Source organism: Malaclemys terrapin, chromosome 1 (genome assembly GCF_027887155.1).
Source record: "Malaclemys terrapin pileata isolate rMalTer1 chromosome 1, rMalTer1.hap1, whole genome shotgun sequence".
NCBI lineage: Eukaryota > Metazoa > Chordata > Testudines > Emydidae > Malaclemys > Malaclemys terrapin.
Window position 1 is genome coordinate 146,885,753 of NC_071505.1, and position 24,411 is coordinate 146,910,163.

Sequence of the window (24,411 nt, forward strand, 5' to 3'; positions counted from 1 at the left end):
TGAACCGCACAACGGGAGGTGCGGGGGGAGCTGCCCTCAGGGTCCCGGCTCTCGGGGTAGCGCTGTGGTTAGCCCTGGACGCTGCGGCGGGCCCGACCCCGGCCCAGCTTCCCGTGTGCTTGCGGGTGGGGCCGCGGGAGCAACCTGACCGCCCGGAGCGTGGGGGCGCTAACGAGCTGCGCTTCCCCCGCGGGAGCCTCTCCAGACTCTGGCTCCGTGGCCGCGCGCTCTCTGATTGGCTGGCCGCGCGCTCTCTGATTGGCTGGCCGCGCGCTCTGGTGCCGTTCGCCGGCCCTCCATGCGGGGCGGGGCGCTGGGGTTTGAATGGCTGAGCGGGAAGATGGCGGCGGGTTGGCGATGGGGTCTAGTTCCCGGGCTGGTGGCGCCAGGAGGCCAAGACGGGGCGGCCTGGCCCGTTCCCCACCCGCTCCCGGGGGCTGCAGCCACTTCGGGTCCGCGGCCCCCGCCCGGCCCGTGCTGAGCCCCCCGCCCGGCCTGGAGCGCTCCCTGTGGGGCAACGGCAGCTCGAGCCGCTCAGGTACCGCCCGGCGCGCCCGTTCCTACGGGGGTGACCGATCCGGGCCCTGCTATCGCGGGTGGGGAGTCGGATCCAGCCCTCCAGGGGGCTGGCGGGGGCCGCGGGAGCCCCTGGCAGAGCTTCCGGCGGTGCCGGCTCCTGAGGCGCCTGGTCCCAGCCCGGGTGCGCCGGGGCGCCCCTCGCAGCGCTGCCGCGGGGGCAGGGAAGGGAGCGGCAGCACCCGCCGGGCAGCAGCCGGGAGCCGGGCCCCGCGGTGAGGGCCTCCCTGTGATGTCCCCTGGCCAGGGAGGCGAGGGGCGCAGCGCCCCTGAGCCCACGGCAGGTTCTGCGTTGGGAGAACAGGGCTGTTTGCTACGGGGGCCCAACATTCAGTGTGTGGGGGCGCGGGAGGGAGGCAGTGTAAAGGGGAATCAAATTTTCCCTCTTCCTGGCTGAGAGGGAGATACAATGCAGGTGACTTGTAAATTCTTATGGGTCAGCAACCATTTGTGTGTGTTGTCAGCACCTAGCATAATGGGGCCTCTACGTGCTACCAAAACACAATTAATGCATAGTACTGTTTACATTTCTTGGGATAGAAAACGAGGCTTATAGATGTGCTTTAATAAGAAGAGTAGAGCAAATTGGCAAGGTGATTCATTTGGAGGCAATAAGCTCCCTGTGGTCCTGATTACAGCTCCCTGATATCTTCAAGCACACAGGCGTGTGGAGTGACTTTCAATTTAATGTTTAATATCCTGTGTCTTCATCCCCTTTCACAGCTCTTCTGTAAACACTGACATCTCTCACTCTGTGTGCAGACATTTACTGCCTGATGCTTGATATAATGCTGTCAGATTAAGGCAAACAGGGTTGGGCTGGGTCAGTGTTTGGATGGGACACCTCCTAAAAAATGATTCAATAAGTGACACTCCTGAGTCACCCAGTGCTAGCTGGTGTTGATGGAGGCTTGTATTGAGGGGTTAAAATTATCAGTGTAGATGTTCAGGCTTGAGCTGGAGTCCAGGCTCTGAAACCATCCCCCTCACCAGGCTCCAGCCTGAGCCTAAACATCTACATTGGTATTTTTAGCTTTCAATGCCAGCTCTACCATGTGAGCCTGAGCCAGTTGACCCAGGCTCTGAGGCTTGTTGATGTGGGTCTTTTAATATTGTGTGTAGATGTACCCTGATTGCCCCTGGAAAGTCTTCACTCTGTTGTGTAAAAAGAAGAACAGGAGTACTTGTGGCACCTTAGAGACTAACAAATTTATTAGAGCATAAGCTTTCGTGGACTACAGCCCACTTCTTCGGATGCATATAGAATGGAACATATATTGAGGAGATATATATACACACATACAGAGAGCATAAACAGGTGGGAGTTGTCTTACTAACTCTGAGAGGCCAATTAATTAAGAGAGGAAAAAAAAAAAAAAAAAAAAAAAAAAAAAAACTTTTGAAGTGATAATCAAGCTAGCCGAGTACAGACAGTGTGATAAGAAGTGTGAGAATACTTACAAGGGGAGATAGTCAACGTTTGTAATGGCTCAGCCATTCCCAGTCCTTATTCAAACCGGAGTTAATTGTGTCTAGTTTGCATATCAATTCTAGCTCTGCAGTCTCTCTTTGGAGTCTGTTTTTGAAGTTTTTCTGTTGTAATATAGCCACCCGCAGGTCTGTCACTGAATGACCAGACAGGTTAAAGTGTTCTCCCACTGGTTTTTGAGTATTTTGATTCCTGATGTCAGATTTGTGTCCATTAATTCTTTTGCGTAGAGACTGTCCGGTTTGGCCAATGTACATGGCAGAGGGGCATTGCTGGCACATGATGGCATAGATCACATTGGTAGATGTGCAGGTGAACGAGCCCCTGATGGTATGGCTGATGTGATTAGGTCCTATGATGATGTCACTTGAATAGATATGTGGACAGAGTTGGCATCGGGGTTTGTTACAAGGATAGGTTCCTGGGTTAGTGGTTTTGTTCAGTGATGTGTGGTTGCTGGTGAGTATTTGCTTTAGGTTGGGGGGTTGTCTGTAAGCGAGGACAGGTCTGTCTCCCAAGATCTGTGAGAGTAAAGGATCATCTTTCAGGATAGGTTGTAGATCTCTGATGATGCGCTGGAGAGGTTTTAGTTGGGGGCTGAAGGTGACAGCTAGTGGTGTTCTGTTATTTTCTTTGTTGGGCCTGTCTTGTAGGAGGTGACTTCTGGGTACTCGTCTGGCTCTGTCAATCTGTTTTTTCACTTCAGCAGGTGGGTATTGTAGTTTTAAGAATGCTTGATAGAGATCTTGTAGGTGCTTGTCTCTATCCGAGGGATTGGAGCAAATGCGGTTATATCTTAGAGCTTGGCTGTAGACAATGGATCGTGTGGTGTGTCCTGGATGGAAGCTGGAGGCATGTAGGTAAGTGTAGCGGTCAGTAGGTTTCCGGTATAGGGTGGTATTGATGTGACCATCGCTTATTAGCACAGTAGTGTCCAGGAAATGGACCGCTTGTGTGGATTGATCTAGGCTGAGGTTGATGGTGGGATGGAAATTATTGAAATCATGGTGAAATTCCTCAAGGGCTTCTTTTCCATGGGTCCAGATGATGAAGATGTCATCAATGTAGCGCAAGTAGAGTAGGGGCGTTAGGGGACGAGAGCTAAGGAAGCGTTGTTCTAAGTCAGCCATAAAAATGTTGGCATATTGTGGGGCCATGCGGGTACCCATAGCAGTGCCGCTGACTTGAAGGTATATATTGTCCCCAAATGTGAAATAGTTGTGGGTGAGGACAAAATCACAAAGTTCGACGTCTCCGACTCAAAGAATATTTCCAACATACCTCTGAACAGCATACTAACCCACAGAATCCTCCCTACCAGCACTACAAAAAAAAAAAAAAAAAAAAAAGGATTCTGCATGGACTCCTCCGGACGGTCGAAACAACAGACTGGATTTCTACATAGATTGCTTCCGTCGACGTGCAAAGGCTGAAATTGTGGAAAAGCAACATCACTTGCCACATAACCTCAGCCATGCTGAACACAACGCCATCTACAGCCTCAGAAACAACCCTGACATCATAATCAAAAAGGCTGACAAAGGAGGTGCTGTCGTCATCATGAATAAATTGGAATATGACCAGGAGGCTGCTAGACAGCTCTCTAACACCACATTCTACAGGCCATTATCCTCTGATCCCACTGAAGATTACCTAAAGAAACTACACCATCTGCTAAAAAAACTCCCTGACAAAGCACAGGAACAAATCCGTACAGACACATGCCTAGAACCCCGACCAGGGGTATTCTATTTGCTACCCAAGATCCATAAACCTGGATATCCTGGACGCCCCATCATCTCAGGCATTGGCACCCTAACATCAGGCTTGTCTGGTTATGTAGACTCTGTCCTAAGACCCTACGCTACCAGCACTCCCAGCTATCTTCGAGACACCACTGACTTCCTGAGGAAACTACAATCCATCGGTGCTCTTCCAGAAAACACCATCCTGGCCACTATGGACGTAGAAGCCCTCTACACCAATATTCCACACAAAGATGGACTACAAGCTATCAGGAACAGTATCCCTGATAATGTCACAGCTAACCTGGTGGCTGAACTTTGTGATTTTGTCCTCACCCACAACTATTTCACATTTGGGGACAATATATACCTTCAAGTCAGCGGCACTGCTATGGGTACCCGCATGGCCCCACAATATGCCAACATTTTTATGGCTGACTTAGAACAACGCTTCCTTAGCTCTCGTCCCCTAACGCCCCTACTCTACTTGCGCTACATTGATGACATCTTCATCATCTGGACCCATGGAAAAGAAGCCCTTGAGGAATTTCACCATGATTTCAATAATTTCCATCCCACCATCAACCTCAGCCTAGATCAATCCACACAAGCGGTCCATTTCCTGGACACTACTGTGCTAATAAGCGATGGTCACATCAATACCACCCTATACCGGAAACCTACTGACCGCTACACTTACCTACATGCCTCCAGCTTCCATCCAGGACACACCACACGATCCATTGTCTACAGCCAAGCTCTAAGATATAACCGCATTTGCTCCAATCCCTCGGATAGAGACAAGCACCTACAAGATCTCTATCAAGCATTCTTAAAACTACAATACCCACCTGCTGAAGTGAAAAAACAGATTGACAGAGCCAGACGAGTACCCAGAAGTCACCTCCTACAAGACAGGCCCAACAAAGAAAATAACAGAACACCACTAGCTGTCACCTTCAGCCCCCAACTAAAACCTCTCCAGCGCATCATCAGAGATCTACAACCTATCCTGAAAGATGATCCTTTACTCTCACAGATCTTGGGAGACAGACCTGTCCTCGCTTACAGACAACCCCCCAACCTAAAGCAAATACTCACCAGCAACCACACATCACTGAACAAAACCACTAACCCAGGAACCTATCCTTGTAACAAACCCCGATGCCAACTCTGTCCACATATCTATTCAAGTGACATCATCATAGGACCTAATCACATCAGCCATACCATCAGGGGCTCGTTCACCTGCACATCTACCAATGTGATCTATGCCATCATGTGCCAGCAATGCCCCTCTGCCATGTACATTGGCCAAACCGGACAGTCTCTACGCAAAAGAATTAATGGACACAAATCTGACATCAGGAATCAAAATACTCAAAAACCAGTGGGAGAACACTTTAACCTGTCTGGTCATTCAGTGACAGACCTGCGGGTGGCTATATTACAACAGAAAAACTTCAAAAACAGACTCCAAAGAGAGACTGCAGAGCTAGAATTGATATGCAAACTAGACACAATTAACTCCGGTTTGAATAAGGACTGGGAATGGCTGAGCCATTACAAACGTTGACTATCTCCCCTTGTAAGTATTCTCACACTTCTTATCACACTGTCTGTACTCGGCTAGCTTGATTATCACTTCAAAAGTTTTTTTTTTTTTTTTTTTTTTTTTTTTTTTTTCTCTTAATTAATTGGCCTCTCAGAGTTAGTAAGACAACTCCCACCTGTTTATGCTCTCTGTATGTGTGTATATATATCTCCTCAATATATGTTCCATTCTATATGCATCCGAAGAAGTGGGCTGTAGTCCACGAAAGCTTATGCTCTAATAAATTTGTTAGTCTCTAAGGTGCCACAAGTACTCCTGTTCTTCTTTTTGCGGATACAGACTAACACGGCTGTTACTCTGAAACTCTGTTGTGTGGTGCTGCTGCCTTTCATTCTTGAAGGGGTTGGGTTGCTTGATCCCTTTGTATCCTTAATATCTTAAAAAGAACAGGAGTACTTGTGGCACCTTAGAGACTAACACATTTATTAGAGCAAATTTATTTCTTTTTGTGGATACAGACTAACACGGCTGCTACTCTGAAACTTAATATCTTAGTTTCTGTGCTGTGGGATCTTTGAAGGTGAAAGCTGCTCTTTAAAGCTGTAGACACAGCCTTTTATTTTTAGGGGGTAGGGAGCGAACCTCTTACCAGTGCTAGCTTGGGGAGGCAGGGTGTGCTAATGAGGGTTCTAAATTAGCTATAACAAGGCACGGGGGGTGGGGGTGGGGACTCTGGGGCAGAATTGTAGCAAAAACTGAAGTTTTCTGCTCCATGTGTTGCTGCACTAAAAAAAAAAAGGGGGGGGGGACAATGTTAGGATGAATAAGAAATGGGATGGAAAATATAAGGACCATTATAATGCAGGGGCGGGCAAACTTTTTGGCTCAAGGGCCACATAGGGGAATAGAAATTATATGGCGGGTGATGAATGCTCACAAAATTGGTGCGGGCTCTGGGGTGGGGCCGGGGATGAGGAATTTAGGGTGTAGGAGGGTGCTCCAGGCTGGAACCAAGGGGTTCGGAGGGTGAGAGGGGGATCAGGTCTGGGATAGGGCGTTGGGGCGTGGGGAGAGGCTCGGGGTGCGGCTCCGAGCAGTGCCTACCTCAAGTGGCTCCCGGAAGCGGTGGCATGTCCCTTCTCTGGCTCCTACACAGAGGCACGGCCAGGCGGTTCTGAATGCTGCTCCGTCCACAGGCATCACTCCTGCAGCTCCAATTGGAATGCGTAGGAGCCGGAGCAGGGCCATGCTGGTGCTTCCGGGAGCCAAAAGGTGCGGCCCCCAACCCTGCGCCCCGGCCGGAGTGCCGGAGTGGGGCCGAGCCGCGTGGGGTGGCCCCCGGCTGGAGTGCCGGAGCGGGGCGGTGCCGCATGGTGCAGCCCCCAACCCACCAGAGCAAGGTCGAGCCGCATGGTGCAGCCTCTGGCCGGAGCAGGGCCAAGTCATGTGGTGCGGCCCTCGACCCAGCACCCCGGCCGGATTGGGGCTGAGCCGCGTGGTGCGGTCCCGACCCAATGCCCCAGCAGGAGTGGCGCTGAGCCCGGAGCACCGTAGCGGGGCCGAGCTGCACGGTGCGGCACCTGACCCAGAGCCCCAGCCGGAGTGCCGGAGCAGGGTCAAGCCGCGTGGGGCGGCCCCCGACCCGGAGCGGGGCCGAGCCAAGTGGGGCACCCCGGCGACTTGTCCGGAGCGGGGCCAAGCCACGTGGTGCGGCCCCCGGATGGAATGCCCCGGCTGGAGTGGGGCCGAGCCGCAGACTATGGCCCCCGACCCGCCGGAGTGGGGCTGTGCTGCGTGGGGTGGCCCCCAGCTGGAGCACCGGAGTGAGGCCATGCCACGTGGTGCAGCCCCCGACCCACCGGAGCAGGGCCAAGTCACGTGGTGCGGCCCCCAACCCAGCGCCCCGGCCGGATTGGGGCCGAACCATGTGGTGTGGCCCCTGACCCATTGCCCTGGCAGGAGCGGCGCTGAGCCGCGTGGGGCTTTGGGTCGGGGGCCGCCCCAAACAGCACGGCCCCCCTCTGGTGCTCCAGCTGGGGCTCTGGGTCTGGGCTGTGCTGCGTGGGGCGGCCCCCATCCGGAGCGGGGCCGAGCTGCATGGTGCGACCCCGACCCAGAGCCTCAGCCGGAGCACTGGAGTGGGGCTGAGCCACGTGGGGCGGCCCCTGGCCGGAGGGGCCAAGCCACCTGGGGCGGCCAACCACCCTGGAGCAGGGCCGAGTCACGTGGTGCGGTCCCCCCCCCGACCTGGCGCCCCGGCTGGAGCGCCAGGGGGCTGCGCCGCGTGGGGCTTTGGGTTAGGGGTCACCCCATGCGGCACGGCCCTGCTCCGGCGGTCCAGGGGCCGCCCCACCCAGCATGGCCCTGTTCTGGGGCTTTGGGTCGGGGCTGTGCTGCGTGGGGGTGTCCCCCGACCCAGAGCCCGTCTGGAGCACCGGAGCGGGGCCGAGCTGCATGGTGCGGCCCCTGACCCAGAGTCCCAGCTGGAGCGCCAGAGTGGGGCTGCGCCGCGTGGGGCGGCCCCCATCTGGAGCACCATAGCGGAGCAGAGCCACATGGTGTGGTCCCCAAACTAGCACCCCAGCCGGAGCAGGGCCGAGCCGCATGGTGCGGCCCCTGGCTGGAGTGCCTTGGCTGGAGTGGGGCCGAGCCACATGGTAAGGCCCTCGACCCGCCAGAGCGGGGCCGTGCCGTGTAGGGCAGCCCCTGACCCACCAGAGCAGGGCTGAGCTGCATGGTGCAGACCCTAGCCGGAGCAGGGCCGAGTCACGTGGTGTGGCCCCCGACCCATCGCCCTGGCAGGAGCAGGGCCATGCCGCTTGGAGCTCTGTGTTCGGGGCCGCCCCACACGGCACGGCCCCGCTCTGGTGCTCCGGCTGGGGCTTTAGTTTGGGCGGCCGCCGATCCAGAGCCCTGTCCGGAGCATTGGAGCGGGGCCGTGCTGTGCGGTCTGGCCCCTGACCGGAGTGGGGCCGAGCTGCATGATGTGGCCCCTGGCTGGAACGGGGCGGTGCCGCATGTTGCAGCCCCCATCCGGAGCACCGTAGCTGGGCCGAGCCGTGTGGGGCAGCCCCCGACCCGCCGGAGCGGGGCTGAGCTGCGTGGTGCAACCCCTAGCCGGAGCAGGGCTGAGTCATGTGGTGCGGCCCCCGAACCATCGCCCTGGCAGGAGCGGGGCTGTACCACTTGGAGCTCTGTGTTGGGGGCTGCCCCACACGGCACGGCCCCGCTCCGGTGCTTCGGCTGGGGCTTTAGTTTGGGCGGCCCCCGATCTAGAGCCCTGTCCGGAGCACTGGAGCGGCGCCATGCTGTGTGGTGCGGCCCCTGACCAGAGCGGGGCCAAGCTGCGTGATGCGGCCCCTGGCTGGAGCGGGGCGGTGCCGCGTGTTGCGGTCCCCATCCGGAGCACCGGAGTGGGGCAGAGCCGCATGGTATGGCCCCCGACTCAGCGCCCCAGCCGGAGCACCGGAGCGGGGCCGAGCCATGTGGGGCATCCCCCGACCCGCCGGAGCGGGGCCGAGCTGCGTGATGTGCGCCCTGACCGGAGTGGGGCCGTGCCGTGTGGGGTCACCCCCGACCTGCCGGAGAAGGGCCGAGCCCATGGTGCAGCCCGTGGCCGGAGCAGGGTCAGGTCACGTGGTGCGGTCCCCAACCCGCCGTAGTTGGGCCGAGCCGCGTGTTGCAGCCCCTGACCCAGTGCCCCAGCCAGAGCACCGGAGCGGGGCCATGCCGCATGGTATGGCCCCTGACCCGTTGGAGCGGGGCCGTGCCACGTGGGGCAGTCACCGATCTGCCAGAGCGGGGCCAAGCCACATCGTGCTTCCCCTGGCCGGAGCGGGGCCAAGTCACGTAGTGCGGCCCCCGACTCAGCGCCCCAGACAGAGCACAAGAGTGGGGCTGAGCCGCGTGATACGGTCCCCGACCCAGGGCCTTCGCCGGAGTGGGGCCAAGCTGCGTGGTGCTGCCCCCCACCCAGCGCCCCGACTGGGGCAGGCTGTAGTTTGCCCGCCTCTCTTATAGTGCTATTAGTATCTTAATCACCCTCAACTGGAAGCTGTGTTCATATTGAATCACCCCATCTCAAAAAGCAGGGAGTTGAGAGATGGGCAAAGAAAATGGCTTGTGGTATAGAAAAGGTCTCATATGAAGAGAGAGTGAAAATATTTTAGGAGGCAAATAAAAAGGGAGATGATAAAAGCACAGAAAATAATGAATAATGTATAGAGTAGGTAGATCAGGAATTTCTTGGGACCCTTTCTCAGATTACAGATTTAGAGATATTCAAAGAAATTGAAATACGGTGAATTAAAAACTGATGGGAGGAAATACTACTCATACAATGTACGATAAGCCTGTGGATCGTTGTGGCCAAGAGCTTTAGCAGAATTCAAGAGGGACTGGACATTTAAATGGATGGCAAGAATATCCAGAATTAGAATAGAAAAAATGAAAAGAATAAGCAATATTTTTGGAAGGAATATAAACTCTCATGCTTCAGGCCATAACCCAATCTCCTAACTGTGGGAGGTTAGGAGGAAACTTGGGGGGCAGGTTATTCTGTAAGGTTTCTTCCACTTTCCTCTGAAGCACCTGGTCCTAGGCACTGTCAGAGACAGGATCCTTGATAAAATGAACCACAGCTCTGATTCAACATGGCAGTTCCTGTGTTTCTGAAAGTTTAGTGGATAAGTGTCATATTACTCACTATGCTGCCTCTGCTGATGTTGGAATTTTTCCCAAAGGGCGATGCCAACAGATGAATATTCCCGATGACCAAGCAGACAAGCTGCTCCTAGCAAGCTGGGGGCTTCCTGAAGTAGTTCTGGAGAAATACCACAGTCTGGGAGTAGTACATATGTTTGAATGGCAAGCAGAGTGCCTGATGCTTGGACAAGTCCTGGAGGGGAAGAACCTAGTTTACTCAGGTATGCAGACATCTGACAGAATCATGCACTGTAACAGGCTAAGATTTTGTCCTGGAATTTTTAGTAGAAGTCACGGATAGGTCATGGGCAAAACAGAAAAATTCACGGAAGCCGTGACCTGTCCGTGACTTTTATTAAAAATATCCATGACAAAATGAAGATCTGCGGGTCCCCATATAGCCCCTGCGTAGCTGCCCTGCTTCAGGCTAGGAGCCGCCCGCAGCAGCTGGGGGCTGTGGGATACCCCTGCCACCTGCAGCTCTGGGGGCTCGAGGCAGCTGGGAGCTTGGGGGTTTGCCCACAGCTGTGGCAGCTAGGAACTGTGGGGTCCCCCTTCCGCCTGTGGGGGCTGGGAGCTGCAGGGTACCCCTGCCGTCTGCAGCTCCAGGGGCCACTGGCTTGGAGCTTGGGGGTCCCCCCGCCGGCAGCTGGAAGCTCAGGGTTTCCCTGCAGCTCCCGGCTGCTGCGAATGGCGGGGAATCCTGCAGGTCCCAACCACTGCAGGCTGAAGTCATGCAGGTCACTGGAAGTCACAGTTTCTGTGACTTCCGCAACCTCTGTGACTAAATCGTAGCCTTAACTATAACTTCACTAATATAATATAAATGATTTTACTGCTGCTAAAAGGTGCTGGGCTGGCGGCTCTGGAGGCTGAAATCATCTTTGCCTTAGAGGAGGTACAGCACAGATTGCAGTAGGGCAAGTTACTGGGCTCAGCCCACTGATGTGCCTCTAACCTGCTGTGATGAGACCATCTCCAGATATGTGGAGGGAGTCCAGCCTCAGGCCCCCAGAGCTGCAGGTGGCAGGGGTTTCCCATATCCTGCCACTTCCTGTCATCTAGGAACTGGATGGAGACCCACTGGCTTGTTTTACTTGGGTGACTGAACAGCCACCAAAGTGGTAATGACTTTCAGTCATTGTGGACCAGGGGCTGGGTATGAATTAGCATCCTTAAAGTGAAAGTCTCTGAGTAAAATTTTCAGACACACCTAAATCCCATTTTAAAAAGTGGCTTAGACATTTAGGCAGTTCTGAATATTTTTCTTTGTATGCAGTTTCCACCTCTGGAGTCATCCAGTAGCTAATCGCTTGCAGTTTAAGTTTTGACACACTTTTCTTGGATCATGTTATTTTAGCGCCTACTAGTGCTGGGAAGACGCTAGTTGCTGAGTTACTCATCTTGAAGAGAGTCCTGGAAACCCATAAGAAAGCTCTGTTCATCCTCCCCTTTGTCTCTGTAGCCAAAGAGAAAAAGTATTACCTGCAGGTAAGTGGAATACAGGAGTGTGGGGGTATGGCTCAAAGCTGTCAAATCAAACCTTTTCAGAACCTTAAACATGTGGAAACATTTGTATGAAATGGAGGGTAGAAATAGAGCTTTGTGGAAGACAGAAATTCTGTTTTGCAAAGGATTTTGAAAATTGGTTTAGTTTCGAATCAGAACAAAATCCGAAACATTGAAAGTCTCTGTGAAGGAATTTTGGGTTGATCAAAACATTTCATTTCAATTTCTACTTTTTATGTTGTGTTTTTTTTATTTGTGTGTGTATAATTTATTTATAGTACACCTCTACCCTGATATAAAGCTGTCCTTGGGAGCCAAAAAAATCTTACCGTGTTATAGGTGAAACCGCGTTATATCGAACTTGCTTTGATCTGCCGGAGTGCGCAGCCTCGCCCCCCCGGAGCAATGCTTTACTGCGTTATATCTGAATTCGTGTTATATAGGGTCGCGTTATATGGGGGTAAAGGTGTGTGTATATATAACAAAAGGTCATTTCAAAACAAAAAATGTGAATGTTTATTCCAAAACTGTTGAAACAGGATGTTTTGACATTTTTGGAATACTTGTCTGGTTTTCTTCTGAAACAAACTTCCAGTGTGATGGTGCTGCTCACCTCTCCTTCAGCTGTGTGCACTTCATCCTACAATAAGGCTGTCACGTTCTGGGGTGCAGTCCAGACCAGAGTGAGGTTGTCACTGCCTGCTTTGCACACCTCACAAGGCTTTGCTGCTGTAGTTCCCAACCTGGATTGCTCACAACTAGCCTACAGGTCACACACTGTGTGTCTGTGCACAGCTGGAGCCCTGGTCTAGTAGCTCTGACCCCAGCAGTTTGCCAGCAATGTACCAGTCACACTTTGGCTTCTACCAGCTTTGGTTACTACTTGCCACGTGACCCCAACACACTCCCAGTTGAGGATTTCCCCCAAAACGTGTTCTGCAGTGTCCAGCCCTTTCCTGGACAGTTCAGTTATTAAGGTTCATTGCCCTTCTATGGAGTCAATTTTCAACAATTTGCTACTTTAATTGGAGTTACCAAATTGTTCAGTTTAAACACAGCACTGTGTTGTTTGTTTTAGATTAAAAATAAAACACATTTATTAACAGAAGAAGATAGGAGTTTAAATATTTCAAGTATGAGATAAAGTTAGAAGTTACCAGCAAATAAAAGTGAAAACATGCATCTAAAAGTCTAAAACTTAATCCAGCAAGTTTTGGTTCAAGACTTTAAGATGGCCTTTCTCACCCACAGTCTTCCAGCAAGATGGTGACTGACTCTCTCCTTGGCCAGGATCTCTCCCAAAGGTGCTGGTGCCTTTGTCATCTTAGGTGAAAGAGAGAGCTTGGGGTCCTCTATCCCTTTCTTTTATAGGCCAGTGAACCTTTGAGGTGGATTCTTTGGAAGGTTACCCTTCAAAGTAATATGTATTTAAGCAGTAAGGAAGGTGACATGGAATCTGGTGATGAAGGGGCTTCATCCTCTTTCTTCACCCACTTGTGTTTGCTAAATTGCAAATTGTTCTGTTTCCTGCCATCTCCTCCTCCTGCTGTCTTGAGGACCCTGTTTACCTCAATTTACATAAAAGTAGTAAACACGTATTCCTTTCTTTAGGATAGGTCTCTTTAACAACTTGTCTAGGCAGGGCTTTGTGGGTTTGAACTTGTGCTAGTAACGTCATACAGGGCAGTCACAACTTTACATATAATGTAGCAACACATTTCACTATAATTGACCAATTAGTTATACATTTTCAAATCATACTTCATAAGGCATATATGGTACAAAGTTTATTACAATAAAGAGCAGTGACTTGGGCTGCTTTGCTGTGGGGCAGAAAGCGCAAAGTTGAATAGGAGACAGCAGGCACTTGCTGGGTCAGCCATGCTCTTAGTCGGGTTATCTGATCTAGTGTTGGGAATGTCTGTTTTAGATTGTGTGTACTGTGCTGATTTCAGTATGCTGCATATGGGGATCGCAAGTAAAGATTCTAATTCTGTGAACAAATGTTCTCTCTCCCTGGCACACAGACTCTGTTTCAGGAGGTGGGTGTGCGGGTAGAAGGCTATATGGGAAGTACTTCCCCTGCTGGACGTTTCTCCGCACTAGATGTTGCTGTCTGCACCATTGAGAGAGCCAACGGACTAATCAATAGACTCATAGAGGAGAACAAGATGGACTCACTGGGTAAGATGCTAGGGCCTGATCTGTCTGCAGGATGAAGGAGCATGTTTATTGTGTACAGTTAATGAATTTTGTTTTGAGATTATATGCACTGTGTATGTTTAAGCCCTTATTTTTACTCTACTCTTGCCTTGTAGTTCTTGTGCAAAGGAGACAGGCTGTGGCACCTGGGGGTGTCTCTCTGACTGAGACAGTTTTTAACTATCAGTAAGTGTACAGGCTGGGACCTGGCAGAACAATGAGATGGCTGCATCCTAGGTGATACCAGTTTTCTCCAGCTTGAATGCGGGGTTTGAAAGTGGAAAATCCTAGAAGGGGATCAAAGAAACCAGAGCAGGTATTTAAAAATGCAAAGGCTGAGAAGTTGGGGAAGGACTCCTATGCGGATTTCTTGAGTGCAGGGGTCAGAGAGAGATGCCATGATTTGGAGAAGTCCTGAGCTGGAGGAGTGCAGCCCAACAGAGGGGACTCGGAGTCCTGAAAGGACCCAAATCCCAAAGAACACTTGAGTGATGAGGAAACGTCATATAGGTGGGGTTTGACTTAAATCTGTGTATCTCTTTTGCTGCCTAAAATAAAGGGTGTTTGTTTTAGAAATCCTTCTTCAAAGTATACTTTGCTTTGCCTATCACATGTCCCTGAAGAGGTTAAACTATAAACCAGAGTGCCCACAAGGTTGCAGCTCTGGGAAAGAATGTGCTTAAACTACTGGGAAGTCATGGGTGTATTCAGCATGGGTCTTGAGGCTTAGGGCAGCAGGACTGCAGATTGCCAATTTCAGAAGGGTACCAGATACAGAGACTGCATGTGCCAGAGAGGCTGATGCCTGTCCAGACCAAGGGAAGTTTAAAAGCATGTTGGCCCAGCATGTGGGACCCAAATACAGTAGCCTAGGGAGTGTCTAGAAAGGGGAGCTTAAGTAGGGCTGGGACACTTATTATACAACTTGAGTGCGTATGAGAATCAGGGAAAATGGGGACTGTCCTCAAGGCTCCAGGAGACGGAGGAACTGTCAAGGAAAATCGAGCAATCTTCCCTCCATCCTGCTGCTTATAGGCTTGCTTTGGGAATCCACTCAGGGGCTGCTCTGTATGGCTGGAGGGTGGGTCCGTGGGTGGAATTTGTCGCTGTAGCTTGTCTGGGCTTGGCAATGTGACTGGGAGACAATCCATGGGTAGGGCTTGTCAATGTTCGTGGAAGATTCCCTTGGGTAGGGTTTAAACAGTGAAGGGAGTCTGAGTGCTTCTTTAAAAACAACAAGGAGTCTGGTGGCACCTTAAAGACTAAGGCCTTGTCTACATTACGAGAGTAGTTCGAATATACTTGCATCGAATTTTTGGAATCAATATTGCAAAGTCGAACGTCTGTGTCCACACTAAGGACAGTAATTCGACTTTGTAAGTCCACACTAACGGTGAAAGCGTCGACATTCGAAGCGGTGCACTGTGGTCAGCTATCCCACAGTTCCCGCAGTCCCCTCTGCCCATTGGAATTCTGGGTGTAGCCGGCAATGCCTTCTGAGTAACAAAATGTGTCGAGGGTGCTTTTGGGTAACTGTCGTCATCCGTCCATCACTCCCGCCCTCCCTCCCTGAAAGCGCCGGCGGGAAATCAGTTCGCGCACTTTTCCAGTCATTGACAGCGCGGATGCCACAGCACTGCGAGCATGGAGCACGCTGCGACCATCGCTGCAGTTGTGGCCGCTCTCAACGCCTCGCAGCTTATCATACAGGTTTCCCTGAGGCAGATGCAGAAAAGTCAGGCGAGGAGGCTACGGCACCGCGGTGATGTCCTGAAGTCTGAGAGTAGCACAGACCTCTCAGAAAGCAGGGGACCCAGCGCCGAGGACATCACGATGGCAATGGGTCATGTTGATGCCGTGGAACGGCGATTCTGGGCACGGGAAACAAGCACTGAGTGGTGGGACCGCATAGTGCTGCAGGTCTGGGATGAATCCCAGTGGCTGCGAAACTTTCGCATGCGGAAGGGAACTTTCCTGGAACTTTGTGAGTTGCTGTCCCCTGCCCTGAAGCGCAATGACACCCGGTTGCGAGCTGCACTGAGTGTACAGAAGCGAGTGGCCATAGCCCTCTGGAAGCTTGCAACGCCAGACAGCTACCGGTCTGTCGCGAACCAGTTTGGGGTGGGCAAATCTACCGTGGGGGTTGTTGTGATGCAAGTAGCCAAGGCAATCGTTGATGTACTGCTGCCAAAGGTAGTGACCCTGGGAAACGTGGAGGCGATCATAGATGGCTTCGCAGCGATGGGATTCCCAAACTGCGGTGGGGCCATAGATGGAACTCACATCCCTATCCTGGCACCGGACCACCAGGCCACCCAGTACATTAACCGAAAGGGCTGTTTTTCCATGGTGCTGCAAGCACTGGTGGACCACAGGGGACGTTTTACCAACATCTACGTGGGATGGCCGGGCAAGGTTCATGACGCTCGTGTTTTCAGGAACTCTGGTCTGTTTAGACGGCTGCAACAAGGTATTTACTTCCCGGACCACAAAATAACTGTTGGGGATGTGGAGATGCCTATAGTCATCCTCGGGGACCCAGCCTACCCGCTAATGCCCTGGCTCATGAAGCCCTATACTGGCGCCCTGGACACTGAAAAAGAACTCTTCAACTACCGGCTGAGCAAGTGCAGAATGGTGGTGGAGTGTGCTTTTGGCCGTCTCAAGGGGAGATGGAGAAGCTTACTGACTCGCTGTGATCTCAGCGAAACCAATATCCGCATTGTTATAGCAGCTTGCTGTGTGCTCCACAATCTCTGTGAGAGCAAGGGGGAGACCTTTATGGCGGGGTGGGAGGTTGAGGAAAATAGCCTGGCTGCTGATTACGCACAGCCAGACAGCCGGGTGATTAGAAGAGAACAGCGGGAAGCGCTGTGCATCCGGGAGGCTTTGAAAGCAAAGTTCCTGAGTGAGCAGGGTAACCTGTGACTTTTAAGTTTGTGTACAGAGAAGCTGTACCTGCCCCCGTTTCTTTACCCAGTTAATGTTGACTATCCTACCCAGTTACATACCCCCTTCACCCCCTTCCAACACACGTTTCGAAATAAAAATAGTTCTACTTTGTTAATGCACACCGTTTTCTTTAATACTGTTTTCGCGGGAATTTTTTAAAACTGGGACGCAGACTGTGGTGCGGAGCGGGTGTAGTGTAGTGACGCGAATGAAGCTTCTAAACTCAAGGATTGACGGGCTCCGCTGCGGTGGGATGGTTGTTTCAACGGAGCCTGTCACCCCTCCTGATCGGGACTGTGTGTATGGGGGGGCTATGTGACTTTGTGGCAGGGGGAGGACGGTTACAGATCCCCTGCTGCGTGGCTCTGTGATCCTGCATAAGGACCGCCGCTTAAGATCTGTAACTGCCCTCCCCCGCCACAAAGTCACAGAGCAACCCACCCCCCACCACATAACATGAAAACAACCTCCCAGACTAACCAGGGTAACTAGTCACTGCATCACTGCACTGTGTATGTGCCCTGCTGCTGTGCCTGCCCCCGCCTATGTACCCTACCAAAGGCGACTGTCCTGTCCAATTACCAACCCCCTTTCCCCTCCTCCTCCAAAAGAACATCATTGAAACAGTAGTTAACAGAAACTTATTTTTTATTATCAACTACACATGGAACTGGGAGGTGAAACTTGGACGGGGGCTTGTGTCAGGCGGGAAGGAAAGAACTTTTCAAGTTTTGGGGAATGAGAGCCTTCTGCTACTAGAGCTCTCTGCAGGGGTGGAGTGAGAGTTAGCAGGGACTCTGCCGCCTCTCCTTCTTTGCACTTTGGGTGAGGTGGGTATGGGACTTGGTGGCGGGGGAGGGCGGTTAGAGATGGACTGCAGCGGGGCTCTGTCCTCCTGCCTCCGTTCCTGCAGAACATCCACAAGGCGCCGGAGCGTGTCTGTTTGCTCCCTCAGTAGTCCAAGCAGCGTTTGAGTCGCCTGCTGGTCTTCCTGCCGCCACCTCTCCTCCCGATCCATGTTTGCTTGCTGCATTTGGGTCAATTTCTCCCGCCACTGGGTCTGCTGTGCTGCCTGGGCTTGGGAACAGGCCATAAGTTCAGAGAACATGTCCTCCCGTGTCCTCTTCTTCCTATGCCTAATCTTCGCTAGCCTCTGGGAGTGTGATGCCAGGCTAGGTTGTGAGACAGTCGCAGATGTGGCTGTGGGAATGGGAAAAAGGGAGTGAATTCCTCAGAAAGATAAATGTAGTTGTGAACAAAGAACATAGTCTTTCTCTGTGAACAAGACCATGCACAGCACCTATCACATGCGCACTCAGCACAAGGTCGAATTCTCGGCCTTCGCATTCAGTGCCTGGGGTCTTCCACAGCACATTTGAGAAGCGGGGCAGCACAATGGAATTTCTGTTGCAGGCAGACATGGTAAGCCGTAGACTTGTGCCAGTTTAAAACTTTTATATTACCACTGGCCTCATTTCACATTTAAAGCAATGTCAGTCCCTGCTGCCAGCAATCCGGCAAGCGGGAACTCTGCCCCTGTCCCACCCCCTCGCGGCTGTCCCCAGGAACGATCCCTTTCGGCAGCCCCTCTCCCGCCTCCACCGCATGGCTGCAAACCAGCGGTTACAGTTCTGTAAAGGAACGAGCAAGCAGTCCCAACACTAACATTCCCCTACCTAATTCAAAGCAGGTCACCATGGGCGACATCACCCTGATGAGGATCTCTGACAGCGAGAGAGAGAGAATGCTCCGGGAAAGCCTCCAAAGACCAGGGCCGTATGCCGCCCTGCTGTGCAGAGCAATGATTCCCGAGTACTTGATAGTCTCGTGGCGCGGCAACGTGTCGTACTTCGGAGGACCCAATAAGGCCGCTCTCCCCAGGAACCTCATGCAACGGCTTTCCAATTACCTCCAGGAGAGCTTCATCAAGATGTCCCGGGAGGATTACTGCTCTATCCCTGCACATATAGACCGCATTTTACTCTAGCTGCAGTAGCAGGGACTAAACAGTAGAGCGGCTTGGGCAGGACAATCACGGAAAACCGGACATTGCTAGATTTTTTTTCAAAACTTGCACTGCCCATGACTGAACCGTTAAGTGCCTAGGGCAAAGTAATCATGAACAACCCATTCTTTTAATTGTTAATATTCCTGTTCTGTTAAAAATAAATGTTTAGATGTTTACAACACTTACTGGCTGATCCTTCCCCAGATTCTGTGTCCAGGGTAACGGCTGGGGACGCTTCGTAGGGGATCTCTGTAAGGGTGATGAAGAGATCCTGGCTGTCGGGGAAATCAGTGTTGTGAGCGCTGCCGACTGTCTCGCCCTCCTCATCTCCTTCCTCATCTTCCCCGTCCGCTAACATGTCCGAGGAACCGGCCGTGGACAATATCCCATCCTCAGAGTCCACGGTCAGTGGTGGGGTAGTGGTGGCGGCCGCACCGAGGATGGAATGCAGTGCCTCGTAGAAACGGGATGTCTGGGGATGGGATCCGGAGCGTCCGTTTGCCTCTTTGGTCTTCTGGTAGCCTTGTCTCAGCTCCTTGATTTTCACGCGGCACTGCGTTGCATCCCGGCTGTATCCTCTCTCTGACATGTCTTTTGAGATCTTCTCATAGATCTTTGCATTCCGTTTCTTGGAGCGCAGCTCAGAAAGCACGGACTCATCGCCCCACACAGTGATGAGATCCAAGACTTCCCGATCAGTCCAAGCTGGGGCCCTCTTTCTATTCACAGACTGCACGGCCATCACTGCTGGAGAGCTCTGCATCGTTGCCAGTGCTGCTGTGATCGCCACGATGTCCAGACAGGAAATGAGATTCAACTGGCCAGACAGGAAAAGGAATTCAAATTCAAATTTTCCCGGGGCTTTTCCTGTGTGGCTGGTCAGAGCATCCGAGCTCGTACTGCTGTCCAGAGCGTCAACAGAGTGGTGCACTGTGGGATAGCTCCCGGAGCTATTAGCGTCGATTTCCATCCACACCTAGCCTAATTCGACATGGCCATGTCGAATTTAGCGCTACTCCCCTCGTCGGGGAGGAGTACAGAAGTCGAATTAAAGAGACCTCTATGTCGAACTAAATAGCATCGCAGTGTGGACGGGTGCAGGGTTAATTCGATGTAACGGCGCTAACTTCGACATAAACGCCTAGTGTAGACCAGGCCTAACAGATTTATTTGGGCATAAGCTTTTGTGGGTAAAAACCTCACTTCTTCAGATCCATTGAGTGAAAGTTACAGATGCAGGCATTATATACCTTTATATATAATGCCTGCATCTGTAACTTTCACTCTATGGATCTGAAGAAGTGAGGGTTTTACCCACAAAAGCTTATGCCCAAATAAATCTGTTAGTCTTTAAGGTGCCACCAGACTCCTTGTTGTTTTTGTAGATACAGACTAACACGGCTACCCCCTTATACTTGGGTGTTTCTTTGAATTCGTAGATCTCCTGTGTGCCAGATGGGTGGCTGGGAAATGTGTATGTGTGGAATGGATGGATCGCACTTGTGGTATGAAGTGGGGTGGAATCATAGATGGGGCTTTTCTGGGTCTGGTTGGTTGGAATTTATGGATGAGGCTAATCTGTGTTGGCTGATGTGACTAGAAGGGCAATAACCTTAAATTATTTTTTCCAATAGTAGTTTAAAAGGAAGCAAGCCTGCTGTCTTTCACAGTTGTGGACTTGCTGTATTACTGTGGTCCTAGGTTTTGGTGGTGCCTATTAAATAAGATGAATGTAGAGAGATGTGAAACCATTAGGAATCTCTGGGTATTCTGTGTGCATTCTTCCTTTGTGTTTGTCTAGCTGATATTTTATACACTATTGTTAAATCTAGAATCCCTCCTGCCCTGCCACTGGCCTGTGATGTTACTGTAGTATTTGAATTGATATTTTAAACCAAGAAAAGACAGAGAACTAAATGAACATTAAATTGTGAGACCCTCACCCTTGACTTTCCTGACCTGTGTGCATTTCATGCCATAATTTTTCATTGTACCAGCCAGGTAGCTCTTAAAGACAAGAAAGTAAGAAAGAAAAGTTAGAGGCTCATGATTTTATCTTCATGTGTAATCGTGCAATGTGCATATTCACATGTTGGACCCTGGAGACCCCAGTGATTTATGTGCTATAAATACTTTCAGCCGTGGGGGTGTATGTGTACTTGAATGTGCTAAGATAGCTGAAGTTTTTGATTAGTTCTAGTGCAATCCGTATGCTTCTTTGCGTCCTCAAGGGGAATATTGCCAAAGGAGGGTCATATAGGTGTGGAGAGTCAGATAAGTATATGATTAGATGTGCAGAGCTTGTCTACTTACTGCTACCTCATTAAAATTTGTAAAATTGTCTTTCAAATAATGTAAGTGCAAAAAAAAATCTGAGACTAACTGATGATAAAACATCATTTTCTGATACTTGATTATTTGGAAAGTTATGCAAACTAATTAATTTCTGCCACCCTCACAAAAAATCACTTTTGGCGTAAAATAATCATGACAAATTTCATCCCAAAGGGTAATATTTGGAGGTAAATTTTATAAAAACCTGAAAATACAAAGGCTGAGAATGACTTTAAATATAGCCAACATCAAGCTACTGTAATGCTGCAACATTGTACCTTGACTCTTCTAATTAATTCTAATTTTAGACTACTTTTTTAATGGAGTGCTTTATTCTTTGAGATGAATTATTGAGAGACAACTGCAGCTCTGGCTGGATTCCATCTCAAGCTTGAGCTGTTCCTTTTGTTGGTGTCAACCCCCTGCTGCCAGCTCACATTGCCTCTGGAAATTGTTGAGAGAAACTCAATTCCTGCTGCTGGCAGAGCTGTCTGTTGCCTAAGGCAGTTCAGAGCAATTTGATTTGAATTTAATTATTATATAATTTATGCAGTTGATCGCATCTCGGTAAACAGGAAAGGGAGAAGTTTTCTTGCAGTATTGTTTAGTATCAATGTGAGGAATAAATCTAGAGAAATTTTAGGAGAGCAGACTAAAGAAAAACCTCCTTCCTGTTAAATGTGCCAGCTGGGAGTAGGTTTGTATTTTGTTACCAGTGGTAGGTTTGTAATTTAAAAATTAAGTTTAAAAAGTAGAAGTTCAAAAATCTCTGGATTTTAGCATTTTTGATATAAAAAACAAGTTGAACCTTCTGTGGCTGCCCAAAGAAATGTAGCAACTGAGGGGTTGTCTTCACTTGCAAATTAATTCAGAGTAAGGTAGGGTATGAATTAAAAAGCAGTAGCCATTCTCAAATAACTGTAGACAAGCCCTCAGATTAACATGAACACCTTGCCAGGAGCCCCAAAGTCTCACGTTATTTGCAGACAAAAGAGCATATTGTAGTTGTCTTCATTTTCAGTAGAGATGCAGTTTAAAGAGATTAAAACCCCCCTCCCTCCCGCTTACACTGCTTAGCAGGTTGTGCAGTTAAAAAGAATATTACATGCTGGGACTTGCACAACCAATGGAGACTACTTCTGTTTTAAAGATGATGGTAGTTGCCTTGTTTGAGCTATTGTGTCTATTTTGGTGGCTTCAGTATAATCTCAACAGATGCCTCCATGGTACTGCTTGGAGAAAGAAGCATTGTATGTGTAAATGACTGTCAGGCCTGGCTGATTTGTGCACGGCTCAGATTCCCATATACATGGTTATACTGAGAGCTTGGATGTCATGCCTGAATAACAATAGGAGGTACAGAAGTTCTGGCCCATAAAAAAGACAGCCATACTCTGTCTTTTGGGGGAATTCTGCACCACTGCATAATGCAGAATTTGCTCAGAAATTAATGTTCTGCGCAGAATTACCTTTTCCCCCCAACAGAAGTGGGCTGCAGAGCTGTTGGCTGCCCCTAGGGGCTGCTGGACCTGGCAGAGCCCACTTTGCAGATAGAAGACACTGATGGATGGAGGAAGCTGGAGAGTTTCCCACAGCTGCAGTTCCTGGCACGCCCTGAAGGAAGGAGGCGGCGTGAAGGAAACGCCACACAAGCCCTGGACCTAGCATCAGTCTTTCTCTCCCTCTGGATCCCTGGGCTCTGGGGGGAAGGGGATAGGAGGTGTGAGTGTCTGGGCTGTAGGGTGCCCTGCAGCTGGGCTCTGGGGGAGGAGGGGGTGCGAGTGTCTGGGCTGGGGAGCACCTTATGACTGGGCTCTGGGAGGTAGGGGGTGTGAATGTCTGGGCAGGGGATGTCCTGTGGCTGGGCTCTGGGGGATAGGGGGTGCCAGTGTCTAAGCTGTGGGGCGCCCCATAGCTGGGATCTGAGGGGAGGGGATGTGGGTGTCTAGCCCCTCAGCTTGGCTCTGTGGCGGGATGGGGCAGAGAAACAGGAACTGGGTTGTAGGGGTTTCTTTAACTATATTCCCTGTGGAAAATTTTGTGTCTGTATTGTTACAGATCTAGTTGCTGACAGGTATTTTGAAATAAATTACCGAAATAATTGAAACTGGCATAAGTATATAGTGTTGTTTTGACAAATCAAATATGCAGAATTTTGCAGAATTTTTAATTTATTGGCACAGAATCCCTCCAAGAATAACACTGCATAGCAGAAAACATCACATTTGAGACATGCCGTCCTGGGGAATCTGACTAAGACTGTTCTTCGGGACGTCTCTTCATGACAGACCTGTGAGGTGCTGCTGTTTCATTAAAATTAAAAAAAATAAAAAAATCCTGTGCAGGACTTGAAAAGCCCACTTGCCCTTGGTTAGTAGGAAGCTGTTGCAGTAGCCATAAGGTTAATGAGAATAAATGTGAAACAAGTGTAAATGAATGCAGTGCTGTGTCTGCCTGAATCTGCAGGCAGCTGTAGTACCTTCGTTGTTGCACATAGTTTTGCCAAACTATAGCAGATGGAAAAGTGATTGGATCATTATTTTACCTGCTTCTATTCAGTGCTTTGTGCTGTGGTCAGCAATGAAAATGACCAGAGTCAAGTCAATTCCACTTTGATGTTGCTAAGGAAATTTGTAAGAAAAATAAGAGGAAAGCATTGGTGCTATTCAGCAGGGTGAGAGAATCCAAAACAGAGGCTGTGGAAAGGGGTAGAGCGACATAGACACCGCTCACCCTCAACATGCTCGTACAGCAGCCAGGAAGGAGACTTGGGGTTGGGAGAGGCAAATAGAGAATACACTTTTTCTTTCTCCAACCTAGAGGCACAGACTATGTGGACACTAGCTAGCCAGAGGGTAATGCAAAAGATCGAACTACCAGTTATGTTCTAGAGACATCACTCTGGTAGAAATGTCATCACCCTCTCCTTTCTCAGTAGATGGCAGAGTTAAGTTGATTTTTTGCTTTTATGTTGCTTGGGGGATGGAGGGGCATCTTTTTTCTCTGTCTTCAGCTATGTGCACACTAGGAGTGCTTTACTGGTGCTTTTGCCAGTATAACTTATTCTGGTTTGGTGAGCGAAACAAACTATACCAGTAAAAACACTCTTTTACCAGTATAACTACGTCTATGCTAGAGTTTTTGCCAGCATTGTTATGTTGGTAAAAAATCACCTTCCCAACCTACGTCGATATGCTGGCAAACTTGATTATAAACCTGGCCTAAGTGAGGTGGGAATGTTCATTTCATCTAGAATTTCTCAAGTTTGGTGCGGTCTGGAAATTTAGAAAGATGTTGTAATTAATTCGGTTTGAGGTAGGGTATGAATTTAAAGAAG

General features: G+C 50.4%; 1 protein-coding gene across 2 annotated transcripts in view; it reads left to right on the plus strand.

The window, feature by feature from the left end:
- The first annotated feature begins 324 nt into the window (after positions 1–324).
- POLQ (DNA polymerase theta) overlaps positions 325–24,411 on the plus strand; it is a 149,928-nt gene continuing 125,841 nt past the window's right edge. Inside the window, exons 1-4 of one of the 2 annotated variants that reach the window (XM_054042860.1) lie at positions 325–538; positions 10,108–10,290; positions 11,430–11,560; positions 13,606–13,762. In XM_054042860.1, coding sequence (XP_053898835.1) covers positions 325–538; positions 10,108–10,290; positions 11,430–11,560; positions 13,606–13,762 — 685 coding nt within the window. The remainder of the gene's footprint in view (positions 539–10,107; positions 10,291–11,429; positions 11,561–13,605; positions 13,763–24,411) is intronic. The other variant, XM_054042870.1, reaches the window with a different exon arrangement.